The following is a 19553-nucleotide window of genomic DNA, read 5'->3' as shown; positions in this document are numbered from 1 at the left end:
ATCATTGCATACGTGTGACCATTATGCCATGGACCACGTTGCACCATGGGCATTAGAGTGCTGTGGGATCTATTGTGTAATGGGCAACTGAACGCTATGAAAAGTATCGCACAATGGAAACTTCTATTGCTAAATAGGATGCCACACAGGATTCCTCGATATGTATCATCACAATTTCTTCACAGGATTGTGTCAGGGACAGCTACAACACCCTAAAACAGTGGTTCTCAACCTTCCTAATGCCTCGACCCTTAATACAGTTCCTTATGTTGTAGTGATTCCCAACCATAAAATTGTTTTCATTGCTACTTCATAACTGTCATTTTGCTACTGTTATGAATCGTAATGTAAATATCTGATATGGAGGATGTATTTTCATTCACTGGATCAAATTTGGCACACATACCCGATACGCCCAAATTTAAATACTGGTGGGGTTTGGGGGTGGGGGATACCAGAGGTAGAAATAATACCAAAGCAATAGGGGTACGTTTATTATAGCTAAAAGTAACAGAACATAAGCATAAAAACAAAATGCACGTGTACAAACCAAACACATACACAGATATCCTAAACTAAAAGATAGATTTCTAAAAGCCACACTCAACATCCAGTTTATTTTATCCCTTATTATTCTAGTCCCTTTAAATGATATTGTACAATCGAACTTCAACTTTTGATAGCATTCTATGATTTCATTCTTCCTGCATCATTGTAGTGAAAAGGTAATGTAGAAGTCTCAATCTATCTTAAAGTTGGTCAAAGATTTATCCTTAATCAGCATAGTTGATTTGTCCATCTCCACTAGTTCACAAATTTCCATCAGTCCTTCTTCTTGTGTTGGAATCACGGGTTTCATTCATCTTGTTGCGTGATTTCAGTTCTGCTAAATTGCGAATTCGAGGACCCAGAAAGCCGAGTGACACAGACTAGTAGAAGGCAATAGTTTTATTCTCAATGGCCAAAGAGGATGTCAGCGGAGAAAGCACTCCAAAGTACTGAAATACCTCAGGTGTGAAGTCAGAATTTTCATTTCATTTGACAACCATTGAAGAAACCTGCACTAGCTCCTGATTGGTTGAAAAACTGTACAGCTAGGATCTGTATCTTGAATGGCTTAGTCGGACTTTGTATGACATTGCTGGTTGGCTCTATTTTTTTATTATTATAAATCTTTATTGAAAATTTTTCATACATTTTTGATAAAAAAGAAAGAAAGAGAAGAGAAGAAAAAAAGAAGAAGAAGAAGAGAGAAGAGAAGTGAGGAAAGAGATAGTAATAATAACAAAAAAGTAAAAAGATATAAAAAATAAAAGGTAGGTCTTCCCAGTCTCTTCCGGCGGAGGTGTGTTTCATCTGTTATTTCTTCTTACTCGATCTTCATTCCATTCTTTTTGCCTTTTGATGCGTATATATGTATATACAGTAGAGTCTCACTTATCCAACATAAACGGGCCGGCAGAACGTTGGATAAGCAAATACGTTGGATAACAAGGAGAGACTAAGGAGAAGCCTATTAAACATCAAATTAGGTTATGATTTTACAAATTAAGCACCAAAACATCAGGTTATACAACAAATTTGACAGAAAAAGTAGTTCAATACGCAGTAATGCTACGTAGTAATTACTGTATTTACGAATTTAGCACCAAAATATCACGATGTACTGAAAACATTGACTACAAAAATGCGTTGGATAATCCAGAACGTTGGATAAGCAAGTGTTGGATAAGTGAGACTCTACTGTACATATATATATTTCCTTTTTATCTAGAAGGTAAGTCTGTCTGATGTCTTATTTAGCAAGATGTCTTTTTTCCTATTTATTTATTTGTTGTTATTATTGTTATTATTTTTTGTTACTGTTTTTCTCCTTCCTATTTATGTTGTTCTCAACTTGTTGCCAATTTGTCTCTTTTCTTGGCTTTCCCTGTTGGTTAGCTATTAAAAAGGTTAGTCTATCCATATTTTTTTATTTCTGACATTTTAATTAGCCAATCTGTTTTGCTGGGTATTTCTTTTTGTCTCCCATATGTGATTCTGGCTGCTGTTGTTAAATATGTTACTATTTTTTCTTCATTTGAGCCCGGGGAGAAGTTTGAGATGCCTAATAGGTATGTTTCAGGTAGTTTATTGAATCTTTTTTCTAGAATCATTTGTATACTTTCATGAATTATTGACCAAAACTCTTTTGCTTTTCTGCACTTCCACCAAATATGAAAGTATGTACCCTCTTCCTCTCCACATTTCCAGCATTTTGTATTCGTACTTTTATTTATTAGTCCCAATTTTTTAGGTGTTATGTGCCACCTATATAGCATTTTCATCCAATTCTCTTTTAAATCATGCGAATATGTGAATTTTAATTTTCTCTTCCAGAAGTCAGAATTTTTATTTCATTTGACAACCACTGAAGAAACCTGCACTAGCTCCTGATTGGTTGAAAAACTGATCTGCGTCTTGAATGGCTTAGTCGGACTTTGTACGACATTGCTGGTTGGCTCTTTGTGGTGGTGGGAAATTCAATAAACTGTTGTTAGAGCATTTGACGTATCAGTCCGTTTAATGGTCCACCCCTGAGAAGAGCTCAATCTAAAAGAAATGTGGTGTAGCAATATGCAATGAGTCCTTCATGGGCTTATTGGGTCAGTCCTGGATACTACAATAAGGTTAATCCAATGTACACAATGGATACATGGAGATGATGACAATCTCAATAGGTGAAGCTGGTTTGAGGCACGAGTGTCGGATTTTTCCCGCAGATAGCCATGATTGTATCAATGGGGCCAGGAAACGGATCCAGGGAGCTCTGATGTACGTTCATCGAGTAATTTCCTTCCATCTCCCGGTTCATTGTGAAGGGAATATGGTAATTAAAGGAAAGAGTTTTGGGTTCAACCAGACAACATTTCAAAGGCAATTCATAACCAAGGTTTAGGTGGAGCTCGCTCGCTAGGTTTGCGGAGCAGCGGCTTCTATTTCATACTTGCATATAAAAGAGTGATGGCATCACGGCAATTCACAAAACAACAAAAGTACAGGCCCCCCAACCTCAAAATTTGACAACACAACCCATCATCCACGCCTCAAGGTTGATACAACAAAAAGAAAAGAAAAATAAAGTCCTAATTAGAGGGAGAGCAATAATTTTTTTTATCCAATTGCTGCCAGTTTAGAGGGCTAATCTCTGCCCACTTGGTTGCCTAGCAACCAAGGGACAGCCAGGTTTCAGTTAGGGGACAGGCAGATTTAGGCCTCACTTAGGTTTCTTCCACAGATTATCTAATTTGCACTGGATTATATGGCAGAGTAGACTCAAGGCCCTTCCACACAGCTATATAACCCATTTATATTCTTATATTATCTGCTTTGCACTGGATTATCTTGACTCCACACTGCCATATAATCCACTTCAGTGTGCATTTTATACAGCTGTGAAGAAGGGGCCTCAGATAATCCAGTTCTGAGCAGATAATATAAGATTAGAAATATACAGTAGAGTCTCACTTATCCAACGTAAACAGGCCGGCAGGATAAGTGAATATGTTGGATAATAAGAAGGGATTCAGGAAAAGCCAATTAAACATCAAATTAGGTAATCGTTATACAAATTAAGCACCAAAACATCATATTATACAACAAATTTGACAGAAAAAGTAGTTCCATGCGCAGTAATGCTATGTAGTATTTACAGTAGAGTCTCACTTATCCAACACTCCCTTATCCAACATTCTGGATTATCCAACGCATTTTTCTAGTCAATGCTTTCAATATATCGTGATATTTTGGTGCTAAATTCATAAATACAGTAATTACTATATAGCATTACTGTGTACTGAACTACTTTTTCTGACAAATTTGTTGTCTAACATGATGTTTTGGTGCTTAATTTGTAAAATCATAACTTAATTTGATGTTTAATAGGCTTTTCCTTAATCCCTCCTTATTATCCAACATATTTGCTTATCCAACGTTCTGCCGGCCCGTTTATGTTGGATAAGTGAGACTCTACTGTACTGTATTTACAAATTTACCACTAAAATATCACAATGAATTTAAAACACTAACTACAAAAACATTGATTATGAAAAGGCAGACTGCGTTGGATAATCCAGAACGTTGTATAAGCGAATGTTGGATAAGTGAGATTCTTCTTTAATATGAAATAATTACTGGGATAGAATAATGCAGAACAATATAATCTCTAAAACCAGGACAGTAAATAAACAGGGGAATTCCACACAGGAAACAATCAGGGCCAGCTAACACCTCCCAACAAAGTATTCCCATCATCAAAGTCTGGAAAATCCTCTGTTTTCTCAGGGCCACAGACAGTAGAAGCACATAAAATATCATAAACAACACCACTCTGAAAACAAGGGAATTCCAGACAGGAAACAATGAGGGCCAGCTAACACCTCCCAACAAAAAATTCACTCAGGGAGGAAACAGCCAGGCTTTAAAGCTTCAAGGCCATTACATCCTAATCATTTTTCCTAATTGCAGCATTCATACTTGCCTCCAACAAACAAAAAAAACCAATCAGAAATATTGTATATTCACAACCTTTAGGAAATAATATCCCCTGATGGCGCAGCATGTTAAAGCGCTGAGCTGCTGAACTTCTGGACTGAAAGGCCACAGGTTTGAATTCGGGGAGCGGAGAGAGCCCCCACTGTTAGCTCCAGCTTCTGCCAACCCAGAAGTTCGAAAACATGCAAATGTGAGTGCATCAATAGGTACTGCTCTGGCGGGAAGGTAACGTCGCTCCATGTAGTCATCCCACATGACCTTGGAGGAGTCTACGGACAACGCCGGCTCTTCGGCTTAGAAATGGAGATGAGCACCAACCTCCAGAGTAAGACACTACTGGACTTAATGTCTGGGGAAAACCTTTACCCTTGAACTTAACTACCACCAATTCCTCAATACTTTATTTCCCATACCACCAGACTTCGCCACAGCAACGCGTGGCCGGGCACAGCTAGTCTATATATATAAAAGGGTAATGAAATTTCGGCCTAGGACAAAACAACAAAACTACACATCCCAGAAACACTAAACTTGGCAGCACAACCCCCTCATCCATGCCTCTATGTTCATACAACAAAAAGAAAAGAAAAATAAAGTCCTAATTAGAGGGAGAGGAATAATTGTTTTTATCCAATTGCTGCCAGTTAGAAGGCTAAGCTCCGCCCACTTGGTCTCCTAGCAACCCACTCAGCCCAGGGCATAGGCAGAGTTAGGCCTCACTTAGGCCTCTTCCACACTGCCTACCCTGTTTCCCCTAAAATAAGACATCCCCAAAAAATAAGACCTAGTAGAGGTTTTGCTGAATTGCTAAATATAAGGCCTCCCCCGAAAATAAGACCTAGCAAAGTTTTTGTTTGGAAGCATGCCTGCCACCCACCAAAGCATGCAGGATTGGTAAATGTACCAGTTGTATATGGAAAATATGTACATACCAGTTGTATATGGAAAAATGGTAGTAACAAGAAATTATTGACAGAAGTCACAGTTTGTCTGGTTTGATTATGTTAGTTTGTGATGACAACTACTGTACAGTATAGAATAAATGTTCATTGTTTTGTTCAACAATAAATGTGAATTCTTCTTCATGGAAAAATAAGACATCCCCTGAAAATAAGACCTAGCACATCTTTGGGAGTAAAAAATAATATAAGACACTGTCTTATTTTCGGGGAAACACGGTATAAAATACAGATTATCAGATTTGAACTGGATTATATGGCAGTGTAGACTCAAGGCCCTTCCACACAGCTATATAACCCATTTATAATCTTATATTATCTGCTTTGAACTGGATTATCATGACTCCACACTGCCATATAATCCACTTCAGTGTGCAGTCGGACACAACTGGACTTAATGTCAGGAGAAAACCTTTACCCTTTACCTTAACTACCACCAATTCCTCAATACTTCATTTCCCATACCACCATTCTTCGCCACAGCAACACGTGGCCGGGCACAGCTAGTCTATATATATAAAAGGGTAATGAAATTTCGGCCTAGGACAAAACAACAAAACTCCACATCCCAGAAACACTAAACTTGGCAGCACAACCCCCTCATCCATGCCTCTACGTTCATACAACAAAAAGCTCCAGCTACTCCAGAAAACACCCAGGCTTTGAGACTGCAAGGCTATTCACTGCTATTCCAACTGGCCAACAAAGGATTCCCATAAGCCACAGCAATGCGTGGCCGGGCAAAGCTAGTCATTATACATTTCAGAATTTGGAGGTCTGATTTCCCAATGTCAATCTGAGGATATACGGCAATGATCATATTGCAATAATCTTCCAAATGTTCTGTCTAAATGGTCATCTAACTTTCCCAAGAAACAAAACTGTGGTCTCATTGTGAATTTAACCATAACAGTTTCTTCCAGCATCCAATGTATTTGAGGGCAATATTCCTGGGTCTTTCCTCAAGACCACCACGTATGGTAAATGTCCTAACATTGAGATCATATTCCCAACATTTATTAGAACTGTTGAATATCATTTATATAAGGACAAGGAGAATCATATGGAAGGCAATTGAAAGAAACCTTAGCACATAAGACAGCTGGAAGGAAGAGGCCTGCGGGAACTTCAGGATAATATGTGTGGATTGATGGCTTAGGTTGTCAAGCATTCTTGTTCCCGCTAGAAATGTGCTCCTCCTGAAGTGCAGCAAATAGAAAGTTGCACCATTGCAGGAGCCAGTCACCAGGGAAGAATTTTCCCATCCAAATCCACAAAAGTGCCGTTGTTTTTCTCGGAGAGACTGGCAAGTGTATCCAGGATCTTCTGCACGCCCTCATCCACTCCCATTGGGGCCAGCATCTGGAAACAGAGCAAGTAAGTGACTCAAGGATTAGTAGAGGGGAAAATGCAAAGAACAGCGTATGAGTAAAATCTGGAGACATTATAACATCCTCAGACCAGACTGCTATAAAAGCCAAATAGAAATATATAAAACTTTCCATATTCCAAACTGGAAAACATCTGGGAGCAGTGTAAAAAGTTTGCAACACTGCGTGGACAGAGATATTATTAAATATCTTATACAATATCTCCAAAAAAGATATAAAGTCCATAGATTTCTTTTGTGGAAATGTACTGTTGGGCAATGATTTTAATTTGAAAGATTGGACAACTAAATGAGACATATGCTTACCAATTGATACAGGCCACAACAACAATAACTTTCTTTCCAATCGCTGATAATGGGGGGGGGGGGGGGCAAAGATCAATATTTTAGTATTAAAAAGCCCCTCACTAACATTTTTAATAGAATCCATATAATTCATTTGAATTTGTGAGAAACAACCATGAATGTGCCCAATCTCCAAATGTTTTCTCGCCAAATTTCTCAATAGCATTCCAGAAGTGACAGACAGTATCCAGGCACAATTTATCAGCAATTTCAAATAAATAATTATTTAAGCCTATTTAAATTGGGAATGTTTTTTGTAAACCTGTTGAGGACAGCTTTAATTTGAGTTATATGTGGGATGGTGACAGTATTTTTGAGGGCAGGAGTAGATCAAGTGATTGAGATAATAGCCTAATCCTTATAGAGGTAACTAAGCAAATTGTACAAGAAACCAACAGCGAGAAGAAAAGAATAGGAGGTTACGGGAAATGACCCACGGTCTTAGATACTGTATCTCTATTTTACTGCAGGAGCATGAGAAATAAAAGGAGTCCATGACATGCAAGTGTGGAGAAGAGCAAACCACAGACCACTTCCTACAATGCAGTTTGAGCCCTGCCACATGCACAATGAAGGATTTTCTCACAGTGACACCAGAGGCACTCCAAGTGGCCAGCTTCTGGTCAAAGGAAATTTAGTATAATACCAAGTTTTTACCTTTGTTTGTGGTTTTCCTATACATTATAACTGTATTCTCAATTTGCTTTTGACATGATAAAATATGGGAAATAAATAGAATGAACTTGAACACTTAACACAGGCATCACTGGAACCTGGTGGGATGAGTCTCAGGATTGGAATATAATAATAGAGAGGTACAGTGTTCCCTCACTACTTCGCGGTTCCCTTTTTGCGGATTCGCTATTTCGCAGTTTTTCAATAAACTCTAAAATAATATTATAAATTATAAAAAATTACAATTTACAGCCCAAGGAAAGGAGGAAGGAGAAGCCAAAGGGAGAGAAAAGGAGCCCAACGGCAATGGGAGGAGAAGGAGGTGATTTATCAACACATGATTGGTTGATAAAGACTTAAAATAATGTATAACTACTAAAATAATGTATAAATATATAGTGTCCCTACTTCGTGGATTTTCACTTATTGCGGGTGGTCCTGGAACCTAACCCCCGCGATAAGTGAGGGAACACTGTATATCCTATTTCAGAGAAATATACCAAACAGGAAAAAAAGAAAGAATAGTATTCTGATATTTGTTGGAAGTCAAACGCTGCCAAAAATATAAGGTGCAACAAATTCCTCACTTGCTTTGCAGACAGTTTGATCGTCCAGAAGATGGAAGAAGCAACAAGGAGATCAACTATTTTAGATCTAATCTTAAACAACAGGGATAGCAAGGCCTCTAACAAGGTTCCTCATGATATTCTTACAAACAAGCTGGCAAAATGTGGGCTATTGTTAGGTGGATTTATAATTGGTTATCCCAACAATTTTTTCTATAAATCACCTACCGCTCCATTCCCCATATCCGTCTGTAGCCACCCTGGATGTAACGTAATGCACAGAATCTCATCTTTTGCATATCCCAGAGACTGGCACTTAGTAAGCATGTTCAGAGCAGCCTAGGGGTGGAACACAGAACAAGATGTAAGTGGTGCATTTTAATTCCATTAATGTAATAGTAGACCAAACACAGAACCATGTCGTTCTAATATATACATGGAAGACATGTAGCCCTCAAGATATGGTTGAATCAGAAGTCCCGGTAGTCCTAGATAGCATAAACAATAAGGAATGCTTGCAGTCCAACAATATTTCCTTGACTTGTGATGCTCCTGACTTGTTATCAGCACTTGATAACAAATTGTGCTATTCTGAGATGCAAGTTTGATCTTGCTAATTTGGACCAATCTGCTATTTATTTATTTATTTATTTATTTATTTATTTATAGCATTTATATTCCGCCCTTCTCACCCCAAAGGGGACTCAGGGCGGATCACATTACACATACAGTAGAGTCTCACTTATCCAACACTCACTTATCCAACGTTCTGGATTATCCAACGCATTTTTGTAGTCAATGTTTTCAATATATCATGATATTTTGGTGCTAAATTCGTAAATATAGTAATTACTACATAACATTACTGCATATTGGACTACTTTTTCTACTTTTTATATATATATATATATATAAATATGGACACTTTAGCTTTGTTTTTGGTTTTTGGTTGTTTTTTCTCTCTCTCTCCCTTTTTGATCCTTTTTTAATCGCAGTTTTCCTACTTGCTATACAATCTCACTCTCACTCTTTTGATGTTAATTTACTCTATCTTATAAGGTAAAACTTATATATATATATATATATATATATATATATATATATATATATATATATATAAATTCCCATAGGCCTCCAATACATCATTCCATGGGAAAGGACAACCCTGAGTTGTCCTTGAAGCCCTGAAAACTCTACCACTTAGAAAACAACAGGATAAAGATAGTACAATATTAGCACTATGTCACCATTGCACCACTGATGTCAACGTACCTTACTGCAACGATAATTGAGGATTTGTCCAATTTCCCACGCTAAGACATTTGTAATGGAACCACATTCACTGGTGATGTTGATAATGGCAGCTTTGCTGCAGCTCATCCCTTTCTGGGGGCTTTCCTGGGCGGCCTTTTTCAGCAACGGCAAGAAGGCCTACAGAAGAAGAAGAAGAAAGCATCAGAGTCATCCAAACACAGTGTGGAACTGAATAATCAAAATCAATTAATGGGTGCATCATTAAAAATGTGAAAATAGGCAAAGTAATTAAATTAACTTTTATACTAAACCAGAGCAGTCTAACACTTTGGGGTGAGTGTGGAAAACCTGACTGGCTCCAATCTGAATCAGTCCACTATCCATATGGGCCAGCATCCCATCCCCTTTCTCCTGCAGATATCATTGATATCTGCCTACTGCTATCTATCTGAGCAATTATTTTGGTGGTGGTTTTATATTATAATTGTCATTGCTTTTAAATTATTCTCCGATCGATTGCATCAGACCTCCTTGTGACTGATTTCACCACACATCATTGCTCTTCCTGTGAAATGATAAATGTGTGCAAGTAACAAAAACAATTGTAGACTTGGTTCTTTTAACACTTAATGGTCCGGCCTTTTTGAGAGTATTCTTTACAACCCCAGAGGTTTCTGCTGGATGGTATGCATGCTTTTGATATGAGAAACACTGTCACTCTGTGAGTTTTATTCTTGGCGTAAGTAAACATAAAGGTTAAGTCCAGTTGTGACTGACTCTGGGGGTTGGTGCTCATCTCCATTTCTAAGCTGAAGAGCCGGCGTTGTCCGTAGACACCTCCAAGGTCATGTGGGTGTCATGACTGCATGGACCACCGTTACCTTCCCACCGGAGCGGTACCTATTGATCTACTCACATTTGCATGTTTTCGAACTGCTAGGTTGGCAGGAGCTGGCGATAACAGCGGGCGCTCATTCTGCTCCCGGGATTTGAACCTGGGACCTTTCGGTCTGCAAGTTCAGCAGCTCAGCGCTTTAACACACTGTGCCACCAGGGGCTCGATATTTATACCAAGTTTTTATATCCCTTTTCCTTTGATCCTTCCAACCTAGGACAACTGAGGTTTTAATTGTATCTAATGTGTTTTATAACTCTACTAGCTTTGCCCGGCCACGCGTTGCTGTGGCTTATGGGAATCCTTTGTTGGCCAGGTGGAATAGCAGTGAATAGCCTTGCAGCCTCAAAGCCTGGCCGTTTTCTGGAGTAGCTGGAGCTTTTTGTTGTATGAACATAGAGGCATGGATGAGGGGTTGTGCTGCCAAGTTTAGTGTTTCTGGGATGTGTAGTTTTGTTGTTTTGTCCTAGGCCGAAATTTCATTACCCTTTGATATATATAGACTAGCTGTGCCCGGCCACACGTTGCTGTGGTGAAGTATGATGGTATGGGAACTGTCTAACTGACAGCAGACCAAGTGGGTGGAGCTTAGCCTTCTAACTGGCAGCAATGGGATAAAAACAATTATTCCACTCCCTCTAATTAGGACTTTATATTTCATTTCTTTTTGTTGTATGAACGTAGAGGCATGGATGAGGGATTGTGCTGCCAAGTTTAGTGTTTCTGGGATGTGTAGTTTTGTTGTTTTGTCCTAGGCCGAAATTTCATTACCCTTTTATATATATAGATTAACCCATATTATCTGTTTTGAACTGGATTACATAGGGCCCCTTCTACACTGCCATATAAAATCCAGGTTATCCACTTTGTGAACTGCATTACATGGCAGTGTAGACTCATATAATCCAGTTCAAATCAGATAATGTGGATTATCTAATTTGATAACCTGGATTATATGGCAGTGGAGAAGGAGCCTGAGTCACAAAAATCCCTTTTATGAGCAAGATAAGATAGGATCATCTTACCTGGGTTACCACCATGGGCCCAATCACATTGGTTTTGTACACCTCCAACATGTCTTCCGGTGTCTCAGATTCCAAAGTGCTTGGTTTGACAATCGCAGCATTATTGATCAGCAAATTCAACCCAGTTCCTTTCAGCCTCTCAGTGACTATGGCGGCAGCAGCCTTGACGCTGGATGCTTCAGATGTGTCTGCGCCAGACAAGTAGAGACATAATGAAGGAGATTATTGAGAACAAAAGCCGCACCTGGATACCCTTCATAACTAACAGACATGAATGGCTTATAGAAATAAGCTAAAGGCTTTATATAGGCCTTGTCTATGTGAGTCAACCCCACCTGAATTGGGCCAGAAGTCACTCCTTGGGTGTCCAGGTGACATCCAGGGTTGTCTGGCCCATAACCTCACATAAGCAGAAGTTGGGGAATGCTCCAGAACATCCCCAATGGAGAGCTCCTAGCTATCATCCCATACTGCTTGGAGAGATAAGGGGGGGTCACCTCATCTTTTCCCCTCTTCTTTTTGCACTATTGGCAACTTTTTGTGGTTCTGTGGCCACTACTACGGTGATACAAAAAGGATGTCATCCAATTGGACAGTCTGCCACTACTGTGGTTCAGAAGCAGAGAGGTATAAACTCGTCAGCAGAATGAAGGGCAGGTCCGAAGTAATGAAGCTTCAGACTGGTCCCTGATTTAGGTGCCCATGTAGATGGGCCGTATAATTTTTTTTTATAATTGTGCATGTTTTTTGTCTATTGTTGTGTTTTATATTGGTATTGTTTTTATTCGGGCTTGGCCCCATGTAAGCCACCCTGAGTCCCCTTTGGGGAGATAGAGGCGGGGTATAAAAATAAAGTTGTTGTTGTTGTTGTTGTTATTATTATTATTATTATTATTATTATTATTATTATTATTATTATTATTATTATTAGAATGTTGCTTGCTATCTACTCACATTTGTTTTCCAACTGCTAGGTAGGGCCCCTGGTGGCACAGTGTGTTAAAGCACTGAGCTGCTGAACTTGTGGACCAAAAGGTGCCGGGTTCAAATCCCGGGAGTGGAATGAGCGCCCACTGTTAGCCCCAGCTCCTGCCAACCTAGCAGTTCGAAAACATGCAAATGTGAGTAAATCAATAGGTACTGCTCCGGCGGGAAGGTAACAGCGCTCCATGCAGTCATGCCAGCCACATGACCTTGGAGGTGTCTACGGACAACGCCGGCTCTTCAGCTTAGAAATAGCGATGAGCACCAACCCCCAGAGTCGGTCATGACTGGACTTAACGTCAGGGGAAAACCTTTACCTTTACCTTTAGGTAGGCAGAAACTGGGCTAAAGGTCAAGAGCTCACCCTAACCCGGGCTTTGAGTTGTCAGCTTTCGAGTTGGCTAGATTTATTGCAGCTTGGTGATTAACCTGCTGTGCTAAAGTTCGGCATAAACATTCAAAGGCTCTAGAGATTTTAAACCACTTGCGATCAAAAACCACACTTTGTTTTTGCTTTAGTCACCCGGGAAGAGTACAGTTCTACCTCCCTCTTCTTTCTCTGCTGAATAGATGCTTCTTCGTCATGTAGTCTGTGAAATCGCACATATGGGTTAATTCTGCGCCTGCGCAGCTTTTTGGAACTGCGAATTTCACAGACTATCATTCGAAGAAACACAGTTACAGGTAAGCAACTCGTCTATTTGCACTTTGAATGCAGTTTACAGCAACAGAAGTAAGCTGAACTTGAAGAGGGCAAGAGAGGAGAGTTAAAACGGAGATGTCTTAAAAGCAACTGAAAAACTGGGTTGACGGAAAATCAATTGGTATTGTCCCTGCCAAATTGGAATAGTTGGAAAGTGGGTTGTGGACATCAGTGGGGTCTCAAGGAAGGGGCAATGGGAGGAGTGCACTCTGAGTTGCAGGCAATGGAAGGATGCTCCACACCTGGCCCATAGGAGCTGTTGGCAAGCATTGCACCTGGTGAAATTACCTATTCTCACATATCAGCAGGGACACGGAGGAGACAAGTTGCATCTTGAAGAGGTTGAACAGGGTCATGTACAAGTTATACTCCCATAAGCCCCACCACCACCCCTAAAGAAATAGCAACTGGCCTCACCACCAGTTAGGTCTGTGGCTGATTTTTTTAAAAAAATGATGGCAAAACCACTGAGCCAATAGAAGGCAAGCAGAGATTTGTGCAGTTCAGTATCACAGAGCTTTGAAAATTTGCCTTGTTTTGGATGACGGCTTCTGTATTTTGAGTGTCAGGAAAGCAAAGTCATTTAAAGTGTTGTTCAATTTCCTTTCTGTCAAGGGAGAGAAAGGCATTTGTCTGATTTTTGTTTGCTTCACATGCCAAAAATAACTTGGCAGCCCTTTTGTATATATTGAGAGAGGGTGGATCTGTGTCTGGCTCTGGGAGACTGAACGTATTCCGCTTGCTTTTAAAGATGCAGACCTTCGAATTGTGAGGAACTTTGAAAAGAAACCGTGCAGCAAGGATCGTTTTAAATAAAATAAAATGGGAGGAGGAAGGATTAAATTAAATTTAGGACACATCAATTACGAACCAAGGGCATACCTAAAGAAGATGTCATTCACATGGTTCTTAATGAAAATTAGTAGTAGACACGAGGAGGAACACTCCAGAAAAATGTACTAATGGAGAGATGAAATAATGTGTTATTCACAAAATTCCTAATGAAAATTAGTACAGTAGAGTCTCACTTATCCAACGTTCTGTATTATCCAACACATTTTTTTAGTCAATGTTTTCAATGCATTGTGATATTTTGGTGCTAAATTCGTAAATGCAGTAATTACAACATAACATTACTACATATTGAACTACTTTTTCTGTAAATACAGTAATTAAAAAGGTAAAGGTTTCCCCTGATGTTAAGTCCAGTCATGTCTGACTCTGGGGTTGGTGCTCATCTCCATTTCTAAGCCGAAGAGCCAGCATTGTCCCTAGACACCTCAAAGGTCATGTGGCCGGCATGACTGCAAGGAGCGCCGTTACCTTCCCGCCGGAGTGGTACCTATTGATCTACTCACATTTGCATGTTTTTGAACTGCTAGGTTGTAATTACTACATAGCATTAATGTGTAATGAACTACTTTTTCTGTCAAATTTGTTGTATAACATGATGTTTTGGTGCTTAATTTGTAAAATCATAACCTATTTTGATGTTTAATAGCCTTTTATCTTGTACGTGGTTTTTATGACTTGCTTTTATTGTCTGATTATTGGTTTTATTGGTTTTACTGTTTTGTTTTTATTGTTCTGTTCAGGCTCGGCCCCATGTAAGCTGCCCCGAGTCCCTTCGGGGAGATGGGGTGGGGTATAAGAATAAAATTATTATTATTATTATTATTATTATTATTATTATTATTATTATTATTATTATTATTATTTTCTTAATCTCTCCTTATTATCCAACATATCCGCCCTGAGTCCCTCCGGGTGAGAAGGGCGGCATATACATGATGGAAATAAAATAAATAATAAATAAATATTCGCTTATCCAACATTCTGCCGGCCCGTTTATGTTGGATAAGTGAGACTCTACTGTAGTAGGCGCAGGAATCTTCAATCCAGAGATGCAAAGTAATAATTTTTGCTAAGATGTTGTAATGTCCCAATAAGATAACTAGCAAAACTAAGCCAGTGCTTGTCCACCCTTCCCCTAGAAGTGACACATGTTGAATTACCAAGAATTGAAGCTTGTTTCTTCATTAGTTCAGAAAGAAACAAATGGGAAAGGAAGCAACATACCAAGAGGGATGATCTCTATTTCTCGGTGCTTGGCAGCCAAATCTTTCAAAATCTGAAAAAGGCAGAAGTTTAGAATGCAGTTGGATTATTCAAGTTGGGAAGACATAAAAGACAGGAGAGGGTTAAAATACATCTTGTTTCCATTCTCTTCTACAGACGCACTGCTTATATTGTTGCTGCAGAAGTACCCCAGGGATGCTTTAAGAACTGTGTTTCCACCCCCATCCAGCCCTGGGCCCGATCTGCTTGTCCTTTAGGGCCGTGCTACTTTTCCCAAGGCAGAGCTCACCTGGGCACGTGGTCCCTCTGGGTCCCGGCAGGTGGCAAAGATCCATTCCGGCCGGTTGCTTTTCCCAACCAGCTGCTTGACCAGTTCCAAGCCTATGCCGCGATTAGAGCCAGTGATCAGGACACTGCGCACCTTTAGCACCGGCATCTTTCTGAACCATCTGCGTCTAACTGACAAAAGGCTTGGGCAGCTCAAACGCAGCTGAAACCTTACCCTCCGGTGTCTCCGCCTAGACTTGCATAAGCTGCTTGGCTCTTGTGTCACTTGGCAGTCTACTTCTGGCATCTAGCCAGGAGCCATTGTAAAACCTGCAGCGGAGTGCGCCAGTAGAGCCGTTTTATTATTATTATTTAAAAGGCAAGAGCTCAATGGAGACTGAGTGATTCCAATAATAATAAATAATAATAATAAAACTTTATTTATATCCCGCCACCATCTCCCCAACGGGGACTCGGGGCGGCTTACATGGGGCCATGCCCAGAACAATACAATATAGCAAAATATAAAAACAACCTATCATAATACAATTACAACAATACAAAAATAATCATGTACAGTACAACACAAAATCAAAAAAGCAATATAACAGGGCGGGCCGCATGAACACTCAGTTAAAACCTGGGGTGAGAAAAAGATAAGAATAAAACCACGGGGAGCAGAGACATAAAATAGCAAACAGTCTGGATGATAGATGATGGGGGGAGTAACAAAAAGTGTGTAACAGTTACTCTCCGAAAGCACATCGGAAGAGCCATGTTTTTAGATCTTTCCTAAAGTCTAAAAGAGTGGGGGCTTGCCTGATTTCAATGGGCAATGAATTCCACAAACGGGGGGCCACAGCGGAAAAGGCCCTCTCCCTTGTTCCTACAAGGCGGGTCTGGGATAAAGGCAGTGGCGACAGGAGGGCCTCCCCTGACGATCGAAGAGAGTTTTTATTACAGTTTTTATTAACTTCTTAATGTCCAGAAAACATCGGACACAGGAAGGAATGGAATTTTGAGCTAACCGGCCCAACACAGTTCAAAAATCATGCTTGATTGGAAGCAACTGATGGAATGCAAGTAATGAATATTCTCCAGTCCTCTGCCCAGGCAGAAGTAATCAGTGAGCAATTGAGCAGACACAGTACAACAGGGAATGAGTTGCAATGAGAACTGGCCACAACTTTATACAGCACTAGCTGTGCCCGGCCATGCGTTGCTGTGACGTTGTCTGGTGGTGTTGGTGAGAACTCCATCTGTCAGGAGTGCTTTGTTTGTGTCATCCTGCATGGTAAAAGGAAGTTGAACTGGATGATCCTTAGGGATGTCTCCTAACCTTAGGATTGTATGATATTCTTCTTCTTATTATTATTATTATTGAGAGGCTGGCTGGCCATCTGTTGAGAGTGCTTGGATTGTATCGTCCAATGGCAGAATTGGGTTGGACTGGATTACCACAGTAATTATTTCATATTACAGTAGAATCTCACTTATCCAACATTCGCTTATCCAATGTTCTGGATTATCCAACACAGTCTGCCTTTTAGTAGTAAATGTTTTTGTAGTCTGTGTTTTAAATTCATTGTGATATTTTGGTGGTAAATTTGTAAATACAGTAATTACTACATAGTATTACTGTGCATGGAACTACATTTTCTGTCAAATTTGTTGTATAACATGATGTTTTGGTGCTTAATTTGTATAATGATTACCTAATTTGATGTTTAATCGGCTTTTCCTGAATCCCTTCTTATTATCCAACATATTCACTTATCCAACGTTCTGCCGGGGTGTTTATGTTTGATAAGTGAGACTGTACTGTATATTTATAATCTTTTATTATCTGCTTAGAACTGGATTATATGAGGCCCCTTCTACACAGCTGGATAAAAATGCACACTGAAGTAGATTAAATGGCAGTGTGGAGTCAAGATAATCCAGTTCAAAGCAGATAATATAAGATTCTAAATGGGTTATATAGCTGTGTGGAAGGGCCTTGAGTCTACACTGCCATATAATCCAGTTCAAATCTGATAATCTGTATTTTATAGGCAGTATGGAAAAGGCCTAAGTGAGGCCTAACTCTGCCTATCCCCTAGGCTGAGTGGGTTGCTAGGAGACCAAGTGGGCAGAGCTTAGCCTTCTAACTGGCAGCAATTGGATGAAAGGAATTATTCCTCTCCCTCTAACTAGGACTTTATTTTTCTTTTCTTTTTGTTGTATGAACATAGAGGCATGGATGAGGGGTTGTGCTGCCAAGTTTAGTGTTTCTGGGATGTGTAGTTTTGTTGTTTTGTCCTAGGGCAAAATGTCATTACCCTTTTATATAGATAGATTGGTCTTCTCGGCTGTGGCTCCCTGACTCTGGAACTCCCTCCCCAGGGAGATTGGGTTGGCTCCCTTTCTACCTTCCTTCAGGAAACAACTGAAGTCTTGGATGTTTCGGCAGGCCTTTGGAGATACAGTCATTAATTAATCAGCCCCAGAAGGTTTTTAATAATCCATCCTGTATTTATTACGATTTTACCATTTATGTGTTTTAAATGCAATTTTTTATCCTGTATTTTTGTTTTAATTGATATATTGTATTACTGTTTTATCTTTTTATAGTGTGATTTGTATTATGTTGCCTATATTTTGTCCTATATTGTTTGGGCCTCTGCCCCATGTAAGCTGCCACGAGTCCCCGTGGGGAGATGGTGGCGGGGTATAAATAAAGTTTTTTATTATTATTATTATTATTATTATTATTATTATTATTACATACATGGGTCCAGATTCAGGCATAAACCATCCTGCCTATTGCTGGATGAACCAATATTTGGCCAATGAAGCCGCAACCAATATCAATCAAAGCCAATGTACCGATGTTCATCCAGGCAACAGCTCAAGGTCCCCAAAGTCCCAAGGTGTTTTTGCTGAACATGTTGGTTGATTCAATATAGGGGACGCCTGGCTCGACAGCAGTATGTGTGCAAAAGATCTTGGAGCTCTCGTGGACAACAAGTTAAACATGAGCCAACAATGTGATGTGGCGGCAAAAAAAGCCAATGAGATTTTGGCCTGCATAAATAGGAATATAGTATCAAATCCAGAGAAATCATGCTACCCCTCTGTTCTGCCTTGGTCAGACCTCACCTGGAATACTGTGTTCAATTCTGGGCACCGCAATTGAAGGGAGATGTTGACAAACTGGAAAGTGTCCAGAGGAGGGCGACTAAAACGATCAAGGGTCTGGAGAACAAGCCCTATGAGGAGCGGCTTAAAGAGCTGGGCATGTTTAGCCTGCTGAAGAGAAGGCTGAGAGGAGACATAATAGCCATGTATAAATATGTGAGGGGAGGTCATAGGGAGGAGGGAGCAAGCCTTTTTTTGCTGCCCTGGAGACTAGGACACGGAACAATGGGTTCAAGCTACAGGAAAGGAGATTCCACCTGAACAAATGCTGAAAACAGATACCACTTGGAACCAGATGAGCTGGACACCATCCTGCTGAAAACAAAAGGGGACCAGCCTCTCCTATCAAATAGGACCTGAGAGTCTTGGCCAACAAAATTGACAATTTTAAAAAAACAGATTCAGTATAATTAAAAAAAACACACACACAAAGGAAAATAATTAAATACAAAACAATCCCATAATATTTCCTACCCACAACTTCATCCCAAGCCCTGACAACTAAAACTAACAAATATCCTTCTTTAATTTTTTTAAAAAATCATTAAAAACACAACTTATTTCTCCTCCTTTCAAGCAAAAACAACTATCACACAATTATATTATACTTCTTGTTCAACTTTGTTGCATTTCAGCTCTGTTAAATATAGATCAATATCTTTACCATGAGGAATATTAATGCAAACAATTTAACAATT

The 19553-nt window shown here is 39.7% G+C and overlaps 1 protein-coding gene across 3 annotated transcripts in view; it reads right to left on the bottom strand.

Moving 5' to 3' along the window:
* Positions 1 to 470: 470 nt before the first annotated feature.
* LOC100568193 (C-signal) overlaps positions 471 to 19553 on the bottom strand; it is a 20904-nt gene continuing 1821 nt past the window's right edge. The window contains exons 1-6 of one of the 3 annotated variants that reach the window (XM_003225338.4): positions 15698 to 15942; positions 15409 to 15460; positions 11643 to 11830; positions 9741 to 9899; positions 8697 to 8807; positions 471 to 6854 (exon numbers count right to left, since the gene is read on the bottom strand). In XM_003225338.4, coding sequence (XP_003225386.1) covers positions 6735 to 6854; positions 8697 to 8807; positions 9741 to 9899; positions 11643 to 11830; positions 15409 to 15460; positions 15698 to 15844 — 777 coding nt within the window. In that variant the 5' untranslated portion in view covers positions 15845 to 15942 and the 3' untranslated portion in view covers positions 471 to 6734. Of the gene's footprint in view, positions 6855 to 8696; positions 8808 to 9740; positions 9900 to 11642; positions 11831 to 15408; positions 15461 to 15697; positions 15943 to 19553 lie in introns of those variants that run through there. The other 2 variants (XM_008117692.3, XM_062961666.1) reach the window with 2 other exon arrangements.

This window comes from Anolis carolinensis, unplaced genomic scaffold (genome assembly GCF_035594765.1).
Source record: "Anolis carolinensis isolate JA03-04 unplaced genomic scaffold, rAnoCar3.1.pri scaffold_9, whole genome shotgun sequence".
NCBI classification, from domain to species: Eukaryota; Metazoa; Chordata; class Lepidosauria; order Squamata; family Dactyloidae; genus Anolis; species Anolis carolinensis.
This window is presented reverse-complemented; position numbering and strand designations above follow the sequence as displayed.